At 40.6% G+C, this 17,046-nt stretch overlaps 1 protein-coding gene across 1 annotated transcript; it reads right to left on the reverse strand.

Moving 5' to 3' along the window:
* Window positions 1–2,513: 2,513 nt before the first annotated feature.
* Window positions 2,514–15,854, reverse strand: LOC150090802 (uncharacterized). Its single transcript, XM_090373221.1, has 5 exons — window positions 15,714–15,854; window positions 15,455–15,601; window positions 12,641–14,481; window positions 11,885–12,367; window positions 2,514–2,547 (listed from the first exon to the last, which is right to left on the reverse strand). The coding sequence occupies exons 1-5, from the start codon at window positions 15,852–15,854 to the stop codon at window positions 2,514–2,516; spliced, it is 2,646 nt and encodes an 881-aa protein (XP_090229347.1).
* Window positions 15,855–17,046: the final 1,192 nt, after the last annotated feature.

Consider the following 17,046-nt stretch of genomic DNA (forward strand, 5'->3'; position numbering starts at 1 on the left):
GTGCAAATTGTTAATCAGAAAAAAAATGCCTTATGAACTTAGTTTTAGACAACTGTTTGTTTAATAGTTAACATTTTCCCGTGGCTCCATCTATGAAGTGAATATTGAACTGTTCTCATTTGTAGTACAAAACTGGCCCGTTCCGTAAAATAAAACTATTCGGAATTTTTAAATTTTAACAACTTTCTGCACACCTAGGAAGAAATATCTTCAATTTGAGACCACTACCAGCCCGATCGATTAAGCCTATCGTTCACACTGACTGTCGAAAGAAAACGGTTTCTGTATTAAATGTATAGATAACTGACACCTGATAGCCTGAGTTTCTTCGGCAACATAAATAACATAAAAGCAACACAAACAATAAACACGATCAAACACAACAAATTTTTCTTACATTATTGCGACTATTTTTCTTTAGGTGACCAGCAGTGTGTTATATTATTTCCGTGCTGAATAAATATGAATTATTCAAGTAATAAATAGTTTGTTCATGCTCCGGGGCGACTGTGATAAAGTCAGAGGAATTTACACGATAGAGAATAAACAACACCATATTTAGCAGTCACGCAAGCTCGAATCACAGTCAACTCAGACGCGTGTATTACTTTGTACTATTGTACTACTGTACCTTCGCGTTTGTAACGCTCCTATCTCTTTGGGGTGATTCAACATATCCAAGAAACGGCTCTGTATGAACTAAACAAGATGTGCGTATCTCGGTCCCAACAAAAAAATAATAATAATAATAAATAAATAAAAAAGGAAATGATCACTGCATGAGTAGTTAGTTACACGTGTGATTTTTTTTTTTAAATAAGATATTGTTAATTGCAAATTATAGGTGAAATTAATTAAACTAGCAAATTTAATTTTCCATAACACCTACGTATAAAGTATATTTTTTTAAATTACTCAGAATACTTCAAAAAGTGATGAGCATCGCAACTCTCTCAATCAACAATCAGAACAAAGGAGTTTGCTGTTTTGCATCAGATCCAGATGGTTTTCTTCATGAAAAACCGAAATACGGGATGAAAACCCTATACCTCCGCCTGTATGGAGGTATAGGATTTACCCAGGTTAATTGCAGATGAGAGTGAAAAAGCCTTTATTGAGTATCTTTGGTCTTCGAGTGCAACTTTCCAAACGGTGAGAAGCGGCAAAGCCACTTGAAACTTGTACAAGTATTAACCTATATTTAATGGAAAGGATTAGTTTTCCGGTTTATTAAAAAACGAAGTTATCTTGAATTTATTCACATTCAGCAGTAACTGCTGTTCCGCAGTCCAATAATAAAAAAAATGTTGAGTTTATACTCCGGCATGACATATAAGCCAGAGTAGTTAACAAATAATCATTTTGAAAAGCAATTGTTACTATATTTACCAGTTACGTGAGATCGAACCACGGTCAACTCAAATGCGTGTGCTGCTGCCCTTTCGAGTTAACAACTCGGCTACGTCAGGCATAAAAAAATTTCCTGTTTGCTTTCACTCCTGAACGGCCACATATGATCAGAGGCATTTACAAGTTAGATAACAAAACACTGGCCGTATTTTGTAGTCACGTGGACTGTTTTTTTTTTTTTTTTATCGTATGATGTGAGCACTACACAACAGAACCAGTTTTTTTCCTGCTTCCTTCGTGTATTGTGGCCGTGAGGTCCAACCGAAGAGTACAGCACCATCATAATATCCAAGCCCGAGGTGGGATTCGAACCCGCGACCTTTGGGTGGCCAGAAAGGCACTTTACACATCCGGTTAGCGTGGTCGGCACGTGAGCTGTAACTACAGCCAACTCAAATGCATCTATTACTATACCTCCGCATTATGAATAACTGACTGAAGCGACTGGGAATCTGAATTTATAAAACATGGTATCCTCCACGTATATGCAAGTCGCCCGACTGAATAACAATTCCATAACCGAAAAGCATTAGCCATATATAAATAGCAATTGACCTATTGAGATACAAAAGCACACAAATCGTGGGTATTAGAGGGTTAGAGGAATTATTTGCTCGCCCCAAAATTTAATTAACTTCGATTAAAGTATATTTTATTAAATATTCCTACTCTAATTCTAATCTACGGATCTCAGTCTCTTTGAATATCTGCAGTATGAAGTGGAAAGGCGTGTTCCTCGACTCACGTCACTTCAGGAATTGAGGAGAGTTCGGTTAAATGGTTCAATATTATTCGTGTCACTTTTAACACCTTGCAGACTCCATTCCGTATCGTGTCGGAATAGTGAATCGGTCAGGCGGTGCCACACGCTATTAGCTCATAAAGTAAATGGTCCTAATAAAGTGGCCAGGCAGTGTATAATGAATGCGTTTTATAAAAATGTTTTAAAACTGCACAGCTTGTGTTGAACTACATGTTAAAAACCTTATAATAATGTCAAGTTATATTATTTGATTTTAACAAGAGGCAACATAGTGCAAGAAATTGGCAAGATTAGCCAATGCAGATAATAATGAATGCAAAAATAAATACGCCTATAACATTCACTCCAAGAAAGGTGAAAGTAATTCATCATTCCTGAAATGACGAAAAAGAAATGGGAAACAAACATCACGAATACCCGGTAACTCGCACGTTTCTAAGTGGCGAATTCTTATCCGCCTTCCCTTAAAGTGCAGTTTCCGATTTGATGAGGCTTCTATCTCCTTGGGTATCATATGTCTGTACAAGAATATCAACAATGTCCTTAACGTGATATGAAGAATGATAACCATAGTAATAAAACCTGTATAACTTGTCTGTAATAAGCAAATCCGAAATACAGTACTGAAAAATTGTACACACTCAGAACTTTCGTCTCAAATTTCGAGGACTATCGTGTTCACTGCATCAAGAGGCTGTCCAGTTCATGCAAAACTGACCATTTTAATTTACCACTTTGCTAGATAAATTAACATATTATACTGAGTAATTCTATTTTTGCTTAATTAATCAAATTGACTATTTGGTTAATAGTCAATTTCTTAATCAACTGTGCATTTTTAACAAATTTAACAGACTCTAATCATTGCAATTAATTTCAATAATATCGCTAAGTTAGTCCTGGCATGTGGGGTTCTGCATCACAACCATTTTAATTTGTCTTTCTTTGTAATGCAATAATTTTCTATAGTAAAATTAAAGAAATATGAAACCACAATTTTTAATTTAGAGTCGGTATTTTTCCATAAAAGATAGCAGAAATGTTATCAAATCGGATATGTGATTCATTATTTTATTTTGCAATTTTAACAGTAAAGGCATCAAAAACTTGTTTTCGATACGCATTCGTTCCAGCAATGAATTATTATTATTATTTATCCCTGATGGGAAGATTCCTATTACCCCCCAATACGGGTACTAGTACCAAGTACGCAGGGTGGTTGTTACGTCCGGATATTATTACTATTGGTCGAGGAACACTCTGACTGTCCTACAGGTGTTTAGGATTGCGCCTTTCTGGAGGCTGCCCTATTGCTTCTAGGCTCTTGTACAGGTTTTTTGGCACCATGCTGGTGGTTGACACTGCGATCGGGATGGTCGTTACTTGTTTCATATGCCACCTCTGAGTTCCTGCCTAAGATCCCTGTGTTTCCTGTAGGTTTTCTGGAGGTTGCCAGTTTTGGGCACAGCTATGATTAGACAGGTAGCTGTTTGTTTGTTTGTTTGTTATTTGGTTTTTAGGAGCATTAGCAACTAAGGCCATATTGCTCCGGGAATATGCGGTGGTCATTCCCTGACCTTTCCGCATCCTTCGTATTTGGTGGTGACGGGCTCGAACCCCGGTCTAATCAAGAAGCGTGTGCTACGCACTGCTGCTGCTTCCCACCTGGCTACGGAGGCGCCTAGACAGGTAGCATTTTCCTGTGTACGAGGGTTATGTCCAGTCTGTTGTGCGGGATCGTCTTGTCTATTGTTATGGCGCGGTCCCAGTACAGCTTGTGGGTTAGGATCTCTAGTACAGCCTATGGTTCGATCTGTAATACGGTACACGTTCTTTGATCAACTGGTATTTCCTCGCTAGCCGACCGGCCTAGCCGGGTGGGTAAAGTACCTGCCTAGCAACCCAAAGGTCGCGGGTTCGAATCCCGCCTCGGGCTTGGACAATGTACTGCAAAAACCTTGGGAGGTGCATTATGGCCACAGAAGCCGATGTGCCAACAACTACCAAAAAAAAAAAAAAAAAAAATTCCTCGCTAGCTTTTGATGTATTATCCTAGCGACCTGGTCTTGTCTGTGAGTATACTCCGTCACGGGGTATATTAAGGCGATCCTGCGGTAATGTGCTGGATTGTTTCTGGGGCCAGGTGGCATCGTCCACATGTGACATCTATCACTCCGAGTTCCTTAGCAATGTATTTTCTATAGTTCCTGGTGGTGTTGATTACCTCGTCTTTTATGGCGAGCATGAATCCTTCAGTCTCGGGGAAGTGTCCCTCTCGTGAGCCACTGGAAGCCATTTTATCTATGTGGTCTTGATGGACGTCATTGTAGTATCTACCATGGAGTGCCTTCTTTGCCCATCTTTCTTTCTTTGTTTCTTCCGTCTGGGCGGCAGGGGTATCCTTGCTTAGAGTGGCGTGGCACCTCCCTAGCCAGGTGGGAAGGAGCAGCAGTGCGTAGCACATGCTTCTTGATTAGACCGGGGTTCGAGCCCGTCACCACCAAATACGGAGGATGCGGAAAGGTCAGGGAATGACCACCGCATATCCCGGAGCAATATGGCCTTAGTTGCTAATGCTCCTAAAAACCAAATAACAAACAGCTTAGAGTGGGTGGGGTATGCCGCTTAGTAGTATAAGGTTGGGGTTCTAACCGAGTACGGCTCTATGAATTTTGGCGTCAATTTTCGTGCGTGCTGCCGCGTCGGTCGCTTGTTTTGCCGTTTCGGTTTTGCGCGTGTGCCGGTGAGGCGAGCCGAGGTTTAGGCTTAGCTGTTGCGCCGAGGCTTAGTTGCGGAGTCGGAGGAAAAAATATTTTAGTTCTTATTTCGCTCGCTAGATGGCGCCACTTATTTTTCGCATTAAAATGCATAAATTTTATTTTCGCTTTGCCGAGGCTCGAACCCATGTCGTTGTTACTGGTGGTCCGGTGCTTATCCCCACGGCTACCCTTTCAGTTGTAAGAATATGTGTAAAATTAGCTCTTATAGTTAAGAGTGGTGTGAGTGTGACGTAGGAAGTTGTATTTCGCCTTGTTCTGATTGGAGGGGGATATGAACCGATGTTCTGATTGGTTTGAGGGTATAAACCGACTTCGACTCTGAGTCTACCGGTGATTTTCTGGTCTGTTGATGCCGTAGAAATCGTCTGTTTTTGCCGCGTTGGTTTTCAAGGTAGCGTTGGAGGGTGCGCAATGAATTGTGGGTTCGCGCACGCACACACACACACACACACAAGCCCGAGTTCTCGCGCGTGCGCACGCACACACACACACACACACAAGCCCGAGCTCTTGCGCTCGCGCACGCACACACACACACACACACACACAAGAAAATAGAGCAGTAGACATTCTTTCCCAAGACAAAGGTTTTGGCGGGAAAAACGTGGACGCTGTAGACATACGGGCACTTGGGGGGGGTCACAAAAGTTCGAGCACGACGATGGCCACGACAACAGAAGCCCACGAAACAGTGCCGCCATCTAGCGAGTCATTCTGAAAGCTGAAATCAAAGATTTTATTTTATTTAAGGTGTTTAAATTTTTTTTTTTCCTAGGTAGCTATGACTTTGCCGTTTAAATATATTTCAGTGGCTTTGCAATATGTGGCGCCATCTGTGGAAGCAATCTGAAAGCTGAAAATTAAAAGATTTTATTTAAATATATATATATATTTTTTTTTCCCTACATACTTCTTGAACGGAGATTGCCACGACATCGTAACAACCAAGAAACTGTGTCGCCATCTAGCGTGTCATTCTGAAAGTTGAAATTAAGGATTTTATTTAAATATATATTTTTTCTCTCACATACCGATACTTGGTGTCACAATACTTCTTGAACGGAGATTGCCAAGACATCGTAACTACCAAGAAACTGTGTCGCCATCTACCGATCTATTCTGCAAGTTGAAAAGCTGAAAAATTAAGTATTTTTATATGTTTAATGTTATGTTATGTGTTTTTTTGATGGTTAAATTTTTATATGTATATATTTTTACCCATAACTATTTATGATGGTTCCTCTTCAAGTTGAATTTTGTATCCTAACGTTTAGAGTCTATCTTGAAAAAAAAAAAAAAAACCTGAAAAGTAAAATGTATTGATGTGTATATATATTTATTTACCTTCTTCGTGATATGGTGGTGCCATCTTCAGATTCTTTCCACAACTTTGAATTTTTTTTTTTTTTAAAAATCTATATTCGAAATAAAACTTAATTTCTACTTTCTAAGAAAAAAAGACAGACAATATTTTTCAAATAGATATGTTTATTGATAAATAATAAAAAAAAAATAAAAAAAAAATTACAAGATAGTGGGGTCATCGCTAGTTTTACCCCATCTTTAACCATTAGCATCCAAACCCGCCATATAAGATGCAAAGAAACAGGGGTCGCGCCATAAGTACTCCTGGTTTTCGTAGAAGTCCATCTGGAAAAGAAAAAAAAGAAATGTTACAAGATTACAACGATCCGCGCGTCGTTGGAAGTTTTAGTGGTGTTAATGCATTACAAAAACATACAAAATTACCCAGACGTATCGTGAAAGAGTATTTGTCATCTCAACCTGCTTATGTCAGACACAAACCTCAAAGAGTTAATTTTCCTAGAAACCAAATAATAGTTCCTGGTATACACCATACGTTTCAGTGTGACTTAGCAGAAGTTTCCAATCTGTCTGATGCTAATGGCGGAGTGCGTTATTTACTCGTCTGTATAGACGCTTTTTCTAGATACGCCTGGGTGAGAACACTTAGAAATAAAACATCGAAGCAGATGGTAAAAGCATTCAAATCAATTTTCAAGGAAGAAACGCCATTCAGTCTTAACAGTGACAGAGGTAGAGAGTTTATAAACAAAGATGTGAGGGCTCTATTTAAATCTCTCAACATTAATTTTTATACTACTAGATCGGAGAAAAAGGCTGCAATCGCTGAACGTTTTATTCGAACTCTGAAAGAAAAAATATTTAAATGGATAACTTATTCTGAAAGTAAGAAATATGTGCATGTTCTTCCCGACATTGTAGCTACTTATAATCGAACGCCACATCGAGCTATAGGAATGCCACCTGCCGATGTCACTTTGCATAATGAAGAAGACGTCTACAGGAAATTGTACTTGAAAAAAACCAAAGAACAGACTCCTAAATTTAAAGTGGGGGATCGTGTCGTTCTAAGTACAGGTTCGAATCTTTTCCGCAAAGGATTCTGGGGCAGTTGGATGCGTGAGATTTTTACTATATCTCAAGTATTGAAACGAAGAAAGCCAGTTGTGTACAGAGTACAAGACAAAACAGGCGACACGATCGAAGGTACCTTTTATGAGCAACAGTTACTTGTTAATATTCACGACTCGTTACCAATCGACGCGTATCTTATTGAAAAAGTACTTAAGGAGCGACGTGTGGGAGGAGAACGTCAATTCCGTGTTAAGTGGCTAGGATACCCTGCTTCCTACAACAGTTGGGTTTCGGCTAAAGGTGTTCTTCTTAACACTACCGAGTAATGCGTGCATGGATTTCCATCCCCAGAATACGCAAGCTAATTTTACTATTATATTGCCCGACACTATACCTCTCAAAGGCAAGTGGGAGGTAGCACTTGCAGAAATACACGTACCTAAGTCATGGGACAATATTTCCGAAGGTTGGGCCGAGTTTGAAATTCTGCAGAAAGAACCGACAGTTAGGAACCCTGAGGTTTACATGCTGAACGATGAGTACGAAAATTCGTCTAAATTGATTGAACATATGTGTGGTCTTAATACCAATTTAGAGCTTAAAGTAGAAGAGACAGAATTCAAAGTGAGATTTACAATTCGCGTTAAAAATGGCTGTGAGTTGCGTATGACTTTACGAACTGCCAGAATTCTAGGACTAGTACACAAAGTAGTAGTGAGTGAAGTTGTTGACAAATCTAGAACTTTTAAAGGGGAGTACATAGGAAAGTGGATACCTAAAGGTAAAATAGTGTTACCACCATTAAAGCCTAACAGTGAGTGTGCTGATAGGAAGCTTGTACTCGTACAACAGCCGACTTGTGATGTTCGCGAGCATAAAATTCCTTATGGTAATTACGATAACATCTCCGAAATTCTAAAGGTTATGACTTTTATAGCCCCCGAAATTAAAGGTTCTGTTAATGCCCGTGGTTTTGTTTCTTTCGAAATAGAAAGCGGTGTGCGTCTTCGCTTCCCTGAGACAGGACTCGGTGAGTTACTCGGTTTTGAGCGTATGCCTGATGGTTTCGAAGGAACAGCGAGATCGAAATTTCCCGGAGATATAAATAGAGGTGTAGGCTCTTATTTTGTTTATAGTAGTGTGATAGAAGACCAGGTTGTGGGTGATATCAGAGCGCCTCTTTTGCGAGTAGTACCGTTCGGAAACAGTGGTGAATTCTTACATTTGGATTATTACCCTGTACTGCTCTCAAACATTCAATCCATTTCTATTCAAATTCGCACAGACAGTGGTCAGTTATTTCCATTCAGAGGTGGTAAAACTCTAATTAAGTTACATTTTCGACCCCAATGAACGCGTACGTTGATTACTACTCAGTGCAAGCGGGGGGAAATCCCTACTTTGCAGGAGCAGCGATCCAGAGAGGTCAAGGTTTAGGCAGTATATTCAGATCTGCATTTACATTTCTCTCTCCTCTTCTGAAGCCCGCAGCCAAGTTCATCGGTCGCCAAGTGCTATCGGCAGGTCGTAATATGATCGATGATGTCATTTCGGGAGCACCCGTGAAACGCTCGTTTATAAATCGAGCTTCTGAAGTAGGACATGCCATTAAGCAAAAAGTCCGTAGTAAGAGTGGAGGCAAGCGTCGAAAGAAAAAAAAATATCAGGACATCTTTCAATGATGGGTGAAGTTATGATGTCAGAACTAGACCTGTTTGCTCAGCCTGCCACTAATCTATGCATCGAGCGATCTTCATACATTACTTTCTTGCCTTTAGCTTCAGTGGATACGCCGGGGCCAATAGAATTTTCCATACCGGGAACATCAGAAGAATATCTGGACCTGGGAAAAACTTATTTGCGACTCAATGTACAGTTAACTCAAAGCGACGGAAAAGAATTACAGTCGAGTGTAGGTGTTGTCAACAACTTTTTTCACTCCATGTTTAAACATGTGGATCTTTTCGTTCAAGACAAATTAATAAATCCTAGCAGTGATACATACCCCTATAGAGCTTATTTAGAAACGCTTTTGAATTTTGACAGAGGGGCAAAAAAATCCCAACTCACTACAGAACTGTTCGTAAAAGTCAATGTTTCCGATGTTTCGCAAATGTTTTCTCAGCCTGACAGTGGTATGAATCAACGTATGAAGTTTTTTTCGAAAACCAAAACTGTGGAACTTCTGGGTCGTCTCAGACTAGATTTGTGCCATCAGGCCAAATATATTATTAACAATTTATCGCTCCGCCTGAGAATGGTTCGCAGTTCGCCCGAGTTCTGTCTGTTGTCTCTCGACAATACTGCTAAAATTCATATACGCGAAGCCTGTCTTTTTGTGCGTAAAGTTAAACTTAACCCCAGCATACAGTTAGCCCACATGAGTGTTCTTGAAAAACATCCTCTTGTATATCCCATTAACAGAGCTGATGTAAGTTACTATTCAATACCAAAAGGCATGTCAGACTCTACCCGAGACAATATATATCTAGGCCAGATCCCCACTCGTTTAATAGTCGGTATTGTGTCCAGTGGTGGTTTCAATGGCTCCCTCAAAACCAACCCATTCAATTTTGGTCACTACAACCTGTGTTATTTACTTCTGACGGCTGATGGTGTGCAGCATCCTTCCATTCCGCTAACACCCGATTATAAGAATGGACATTATACCCGGTCCTACCTGTCTCTTTTCACATCGCTAAACAAATGGAATTCAGACTGTGGAAACGACATATCAATCTTGGATTATACAGAAGGGATTGTGCTTTATGCTTTCGACCTAACTCCCGACAGTAACGCTGTCAGCGCGCATATCACTTCTTTACGGCGAGGCGGTGTTCGACTTGAACTGAAATTCGCAGAACCTCTACCCGAAAACGTAACAGTGATCTTGTATGCCGAATTCGAAAACATTCTTTCTGTGACTAAAGACCGTTCAATCCTCGTGAATTATGAACACTGATCAGATTTTGAATGTTTTAGAAGCAGACAGTGAATCGAGAAAACATCTGATCGGTGTCTGTGCCAGGGACGAGTTACCGTCAAAAATACAGAGGAAACCAGCATTGTTAGTCATTAATACGGACTTTTCGTATTTGCCCGGTACTCACTGGGTTTGCATTTTTCTGGGAAAAAACAGCAGTCAATATTTCGACAGCTTTGCACGACCGCCGACACCGGACATTGCAGAGTTCCTTAACCAAAACAGTAAGAAATGGACTTATAACAAAGTGGTGATTCAACATCCCGAATCTATAGCGTGTGGACTACATTGTATTTTTTTCCTGACTCATCGGTGTAGAAATATTTCTATGTCAAAGATTGTAAACAAATATTATTGTAAAGATTTGTGGGCAAATGATTTGTTAGCCACATTACATGTAATTGAACCTTTACTTACAAAATAAAATTTTATTTATTTTTAAAAAGTGTCTGTTTTATTGAAAAAAACTTACCACAACGAAATCCATGTATGCTTACGTCTCAAACGACGAGGCGATAGCAAAGCTGTATATCTGCGCTTGACCTGCTTACGAGGCTTTATAACTTCGCTCTTGGAGTACCGTTGCTCCTGCGCTTCAGAGGGGATTGTGGGTAGCGACGCCGTTACGTTCGATACGCTGGTCTCGATATCGCTTGATGCCGACGAGGACGCTTGTTTTGCGGCATTAGTTTTCAGGCCTAAATATGACTGTAGTATCTGAAGATACATTTTAACTTTAGACTCGGGCTGCAAATCCTGTCTTTTTAAGATTTCAGACATTTTCTCGTCTAAAGAGAGCATCTGTTTTTGTTCTGGCTGTGCAGCTACAAGCAAGAATTTACGGAAAGATTCACTCATCTTCTGATTAAACTTGTGATGAGTGGAACAACTATGCTTGCTATCAGGGGGAACAGTGAACCTCCTTGTTGAAGAATTAATTTCCGCCTAGTTTTAAATGCTACTTTTTTATCTGCTAGTGTTCTGAGCAGACGTTTTTTGCGTTGCAACTTGCTTTTCACTCTGTCTGTCAACGGAATGCTACCTTTGACTATGTTTTTACATATTTCACAGAGTGAATTTATTTGTGTTTGATTTGAACTCCTTAATAAAGCGGTTGCCTGTTTCGGTCGAACTTCCGACAGATACCTTATAAAGTTAGCATTGTTTTTTAGACGCAGAGCCATATGGGGATGTAAACAATCGTATGTCCTTCGTTTGGTAACACGTGTGAGCGCAGTCTCAATCTATCATCAGTGTTCTGACAAAAATCAAACAGTAAATATGAATGAGGATCGCGTGTTGCATGCTTATATATGTCGACTAAAACACGTGATCTCCCGGGGAAAACTTGACTTGCTAGGTGTGAGATTTGTCTTGAGTCGCGAGGGTTTTTAAAAACAATCAAAGTAAATCCAAACCCTTTTTGTTACTGAGGACTCAAGGAGACGAGAAGTACGTTTCTCTCTCCGGACAGAAAACGGTACATCGACAGAAACGTCAACATGTTGGCCTTTTGCAGCAGCGGTCATAACATTCATGTTGACTAACTTCGCGTTTTTGGCATTAAGTGTCACACCCTTGCATTTGGTCACTGTTTTACCCCCTTGGGTGCGGAAGGAGTAAGATTTGGGACCGGTCGAGGCAAACTCAACAATGTGGTCCCCAGACAATTCGTCTGTGAGCTGACCCAGCGAGTGACCTATGGGTGGACGTTCGTCCCCCTGTTTTTGGATGAACACCACCGAATCAGTATCGCAATATAAAAGAGATTGGCGTAGAGGGGCCATAGCTTTGTAAAGCTTCATTCGGCCATAGGAAGCGACGAAAGAGCCAATGACTGCATTACCCCGACGGTATGGTTCTTCCGTTCCATCAATCGGGGCAAATGCAACTTGCATTATTTCTTCCGACACTAACATGGCGTCGTGGATGATTTTTGTGTCATCCATAAAAAGCTGTACAACGCTTTCGTAAGTGTTACATACTGCAGTGCTCACCCTATTAGTTCTCATTGCGAGCCGACCCCAGAGACTATTGAGACATAATTTTGCAAGTGAACGTCTAGCAGGGTTCGCCTTTATTTCGTGCCTGTCCATAGAGATGCCTTCCCTACTTTTAAAATCGGAAATGTATGCATCAGGTTCAACCCCCTCGGGCCAGCCCGACGCCTCCTGTTTGATTTTCAAGAAGGTGTCTATGTAGCCACCAAATAAAGACTTATGGCTCTCTTTGAAATGCCAAACTTCGTAGATGTTATCAATTTTATAACCGCTCTCAACAGCCAGGTAAAACTCAGGCGTGCACCAGATTCCCGAAAAGCTCCGATCCTCGTGATTACAGGTGGGAGACATCTGCTCGGCACAAGCACCGCATAGCGGGAACACTAGCTTGCCATTGGAGCTTATTGGGAGGACGGGTAAGAACTCCTTTTCGGGCGCTGTCACCCTAGCATGGATTATACCAAAGTATGCATTGTGACTATAGTCAAAGTCGCTAAGAATGACTTCGGGGTGACCGCGAGGAAATACGCCGTATTTGCAAACCCACGGATACAACGAACAGAAATCCACATAGTGAATCTCCTCGTTATCCGCCACCTGGTGGTAAAGTTTAAAGCAGTCAACTCTACCTCCTCTGAGAGCGCTACGTGGTGTAATCGATTCGTACGTTATGAATGCTGCAACAAATTCTTTCATGGCAGGGTCGTTTTTCTGTTGGTTGTCAAACTGGCATTCCCATACGGAAACCACATCATATCCTCGAGACCTAATGAAGGCCTCGCGATCCATGGTTTCAGCATATAGGGCGCCCATAGGTTTGTTTCTCTGTGTCTGTATAGTACTAGGTCGAAAACAATTCTTGCACCCGTGATAGTAACAACCGTAGAATTCGTAAGCGGTGCTACCACATACCCCATCTAATAAAAAAGGACCTACTCTAACTTCACCACCCTGTGATCGAGCGTGTTGAATTTTAATGTTGTTCTGTTGTTCCTGCCACGAAAGCCAAGCCAACGCCTTCCTACTCTGTGTGTTACTCCCTATGTAGCCGCCAGGTGGTAGGATAGCCATTGTGTTTGGTTCTAAATAGTTTCTGGCGAAGATCCTACTACAAGCACCGGCGATAGTAATATCCTGACAGAAAGGATCAACTTGCGAGACTGCTATAAAGAGAGAATGGAACTTATTGCAGGAATCTCGCAATACTCTCACATCGTCTAAGGCATAGGCCAAAAGTTCACATTTCAGGTTGTAGGTATCTCGTGACTTCTCTTGGTACCATAACACGAATTCCGTACGGGTTTCTTCGCTCATGAATTCCGGTTTAAAATATTTTTGATCGGGCAAAGCTCCCACATAATCTAATGTGTCTATCTTGTGGAATTCGTGAGGGAAGAAGCCCTTACGCACCTCTGGCAGCTCGAACATAGCTGGCAGTTTTCGGAGTGGAACTGTTAGAAAAGAATAAGAGTCCAAGAAGACTATGTTTAACGAAGATAGAAAGATACCCAAAATCTTTGACCCATCATAGATAGTGTGAGGAGCTATGTGTTTCGCGAAAATATAAGAAAGCACAAAGTAACCGTCAAAACCACGAAGGTTGTGGGCGATTACTCGCACATTCTTATATTTTGGCTCTATGTGTCGAAGTTTTCGGCCATCACTACCTCGTTTCAAAGTCTCTCGGGTTCCTAACAGCTCATCCAAAAACTCCGCCATGCAATTGCGGCCCCAGTAAACGCGTTCCTGATCGCCAAAAGAAGCAACGCAGAGCACAGCCACATGCTCACCATCCAGCAAGACTGTTTCTGTGTCAAAGTATACAACAGAAACATCGTGCTTCGGGTCCTCAGGTTTTTGAACAAAGCAATGTTGTGTTTTGTGCACAGTTTTACAATAGCTACAGAAGTCGGGGTGGATGCATTTTTGTGCTGTATTGGTAAGAAAAGTGCACATACAAACGCCACAGCGATGCACTTCAGAGCAGGTTTTGTTTGCCCTGTGAGCGTTAATGCATGCTTCGCCTTGGAAAAAACGATTACAAAAATTACACAGGAGAAGGTTGTCTTCATTATGAACGGCTCTGCATCTATTGCACTTGAAAGAGCAATTGTGTGTGTTTAATCTCTCTCGAGTAGGTAAAACCTTAAGGCATAGGGGACAATAATAATCACTGCCAAACAGAGCTTTCAAAGATCGCACAAGATCATAATGTCTGTCGTGACTGAGTAGAAATATCTGTTTATCAGCAGCGGGGCCCCGATATGCAACTTCAAAACCGCACTCAGCGGAAATTACAACCAGTTGGTAATCTGGGATCGCTCGCTGAAACAACTCAACTTCATTCAAACCACAACTTTCTAAGGCAACCCCTGCGATACCATGTAAATTTGTAGCTCTGATAGTTTGCATACTACGCTTATCCTCTCGCACCTGTCTGTATGTTTTAGCATCGTCCTGATGGGCTGAAATACCAACAGCTAATGCTCTGGCGAGACATAAACTATCGGTATTGTTGATTTGAATGACAGCTTTTTTTTTTTAAAAAGTCATTCAAATTCAACATTGCCCTTTTTTTAATATTCTCAGAACGATAGCCACCATCCCCCCTATTCGTGATATTAATAAGAATCACGTCCAGACTCAAGTCGTCCGTTATCATAAATTCACTGTTTGATTGGTCGACAGCTATAAATGCGGCCATCACACGGTCAAATGTCAGATCGGTTAGAGGCATAAATGGCAAGTTTATGGGATTTTTTAGACTGGGTGCGTCTAAACACAACCTAACATGAGAATAATCACCCTGATTACTTAAATTTGCGATTATCTCTTCTAGCATCCGCCGAAAGTTCGAAAAAAACAGATCCCCGTCTGCTAAGTTTACAATGTTTGTAAACCGGACCTCATACGTTTTAAATAAGGTCCGATATTTTTTTGAATAACGCGCAACCCCATCCTGTACTTCGTAGTACTGTTCAAAACTTTCTTGTACGGCTACTTCTCTCTCTTCCATCTAAAATTTAAAAAAAACATCGCATGAGCTTTAGGGGTTTGTTTTTCGCGAAAAAAAACAAAAAAAAAAAAAATATATATATATATCTATAGGTATACTTACATCATCATCAACGTTCAAAAACCCATCTAGTAATAACGGACTCTCAGCCTCCAATTCTTCTCCCCCCGCACCTTCTAGCATGTTGTCATGTGAGCATCCTGGTCGATGCTCAATACCGTCATCACCATAGCCAAAGAACTCCGCATTCTGAAAGGGTAACGTAAAAGAAACTCAGTTACCAAACAATAATTCTATAAACATATTTAAAAAAATCAAATAAAAAAAATTTTTTTTCAGTAATGAAAAAAGAAATACTTACACTCGAATACACCAAAGTTTGGCAGAATTCTATCTCAGCCTCAATCATCCTAGCATCTTCATGATCCTTCTCTACCCTGATAACTTCATCTATGAACTTCGAATCTACTTCGTCCCCAAAGAAAATATCTTCACTACTCATTTTGATTTCTTGTAATAGGAAAAAAAGGCACTTGTGAATTGTGACCGTGTTGACCCCTTTTTAAAGCAAACTCGTGGATTGAAACGACATTTGACGACAGCCAATCAGTGCTTAGATTCAATAGTATGTGAAAGTCACCACCAATAGGAAAATACCATGGCATGAGAGCGAAATCCTTACACATCAGTAAGGGTAGGTGTGGTATCTTTGAAGGTAACCTTTTGAAACTGAGTTATCTTTTGCCTTTTGTTACTACAAGGGCTTGTGAACGATAACAGCGCTAGTTATATAACCTTTGTACATGTATCTACTTGTTACCAACCAACACCTTTGAAGTTGAACTAGCTTTTACTACTCTAAATTTAAACAAAAGACTTTGGGGTTGGTATCACCTTTAGTTATATGATGAAATATAACCTTTGCATGACATGTGTCTAGCCGTTCCCGAACGACATCTTTGAAGGTGAGCTATCTTTTGCTTTTTTTTTTTGTTACTCTACATTTGAACAAAGACTAGGGAGCGGTAGCTCAGACACATGTCGTACAAAGGTTTTGAACAAAGGTTTGGGAACGGTGGCGCAGACTTGGGGGTGGTATCTCCTTTAGTTATATGACGATATATAGGCTTTGTACGCCATGTGTCCACCTGTGATCACCCCACACCTTTGAAGTTGAACTAGCTTTGTTATCTTTTGCTTTAGCCCTCTCTAAATTTGAACAAAAGACTTTGGGAGCAACACCTGCGTTAGCTATATGGTATTATATAACCATTGTACGACATGCCTCTACCTGTTCCTGACATGTCACGAACTTATGAGCCAGTAACAACATGACTAGATTCTAATCACATGATGCTATAGCCAGTGGACCACATTACAGTTTGGAGCTTTCTCAGTGTGGTTGTGAATTTTTTCACTGTTGCAGTTTTTTTTCCAAAATGCCAAAGCACGAAATGTTTGATGATATAAGACGACCAAACGTAACTTTCTACAGACGTCTGAGCCATAGTAGCACAGTTCGTGTTTATTGTCACAAATTCGAGCCACATGTTACGATCGAGACATCTAATACGCACATAATGTTATCCAGAAACCAGTGGGAAGAATTCAAAAACAAAATGACTGATATCTTGCTTTCCGTAAGAGCCAGATCTAAAGATGAAATCCATCTACCGGGGATCCGAATCAATACA

The sequence above is a fragment of the Mastigoproctus giganteus genome, chromosome 1 (genome assembly GCF_048544385.1).
Source record: "Mastigoproctus giganteus isolate SK-2022 chromosome 1, ASM4854438v1, whole genome shotgun sequence".
Lineage (NCBI taxonomy): Eukaryota > Metazoa > Arthropoda > Arachnida > Uropygi > Thelyphonidae > Mastigoproctus > Mastigoproctus giganteus.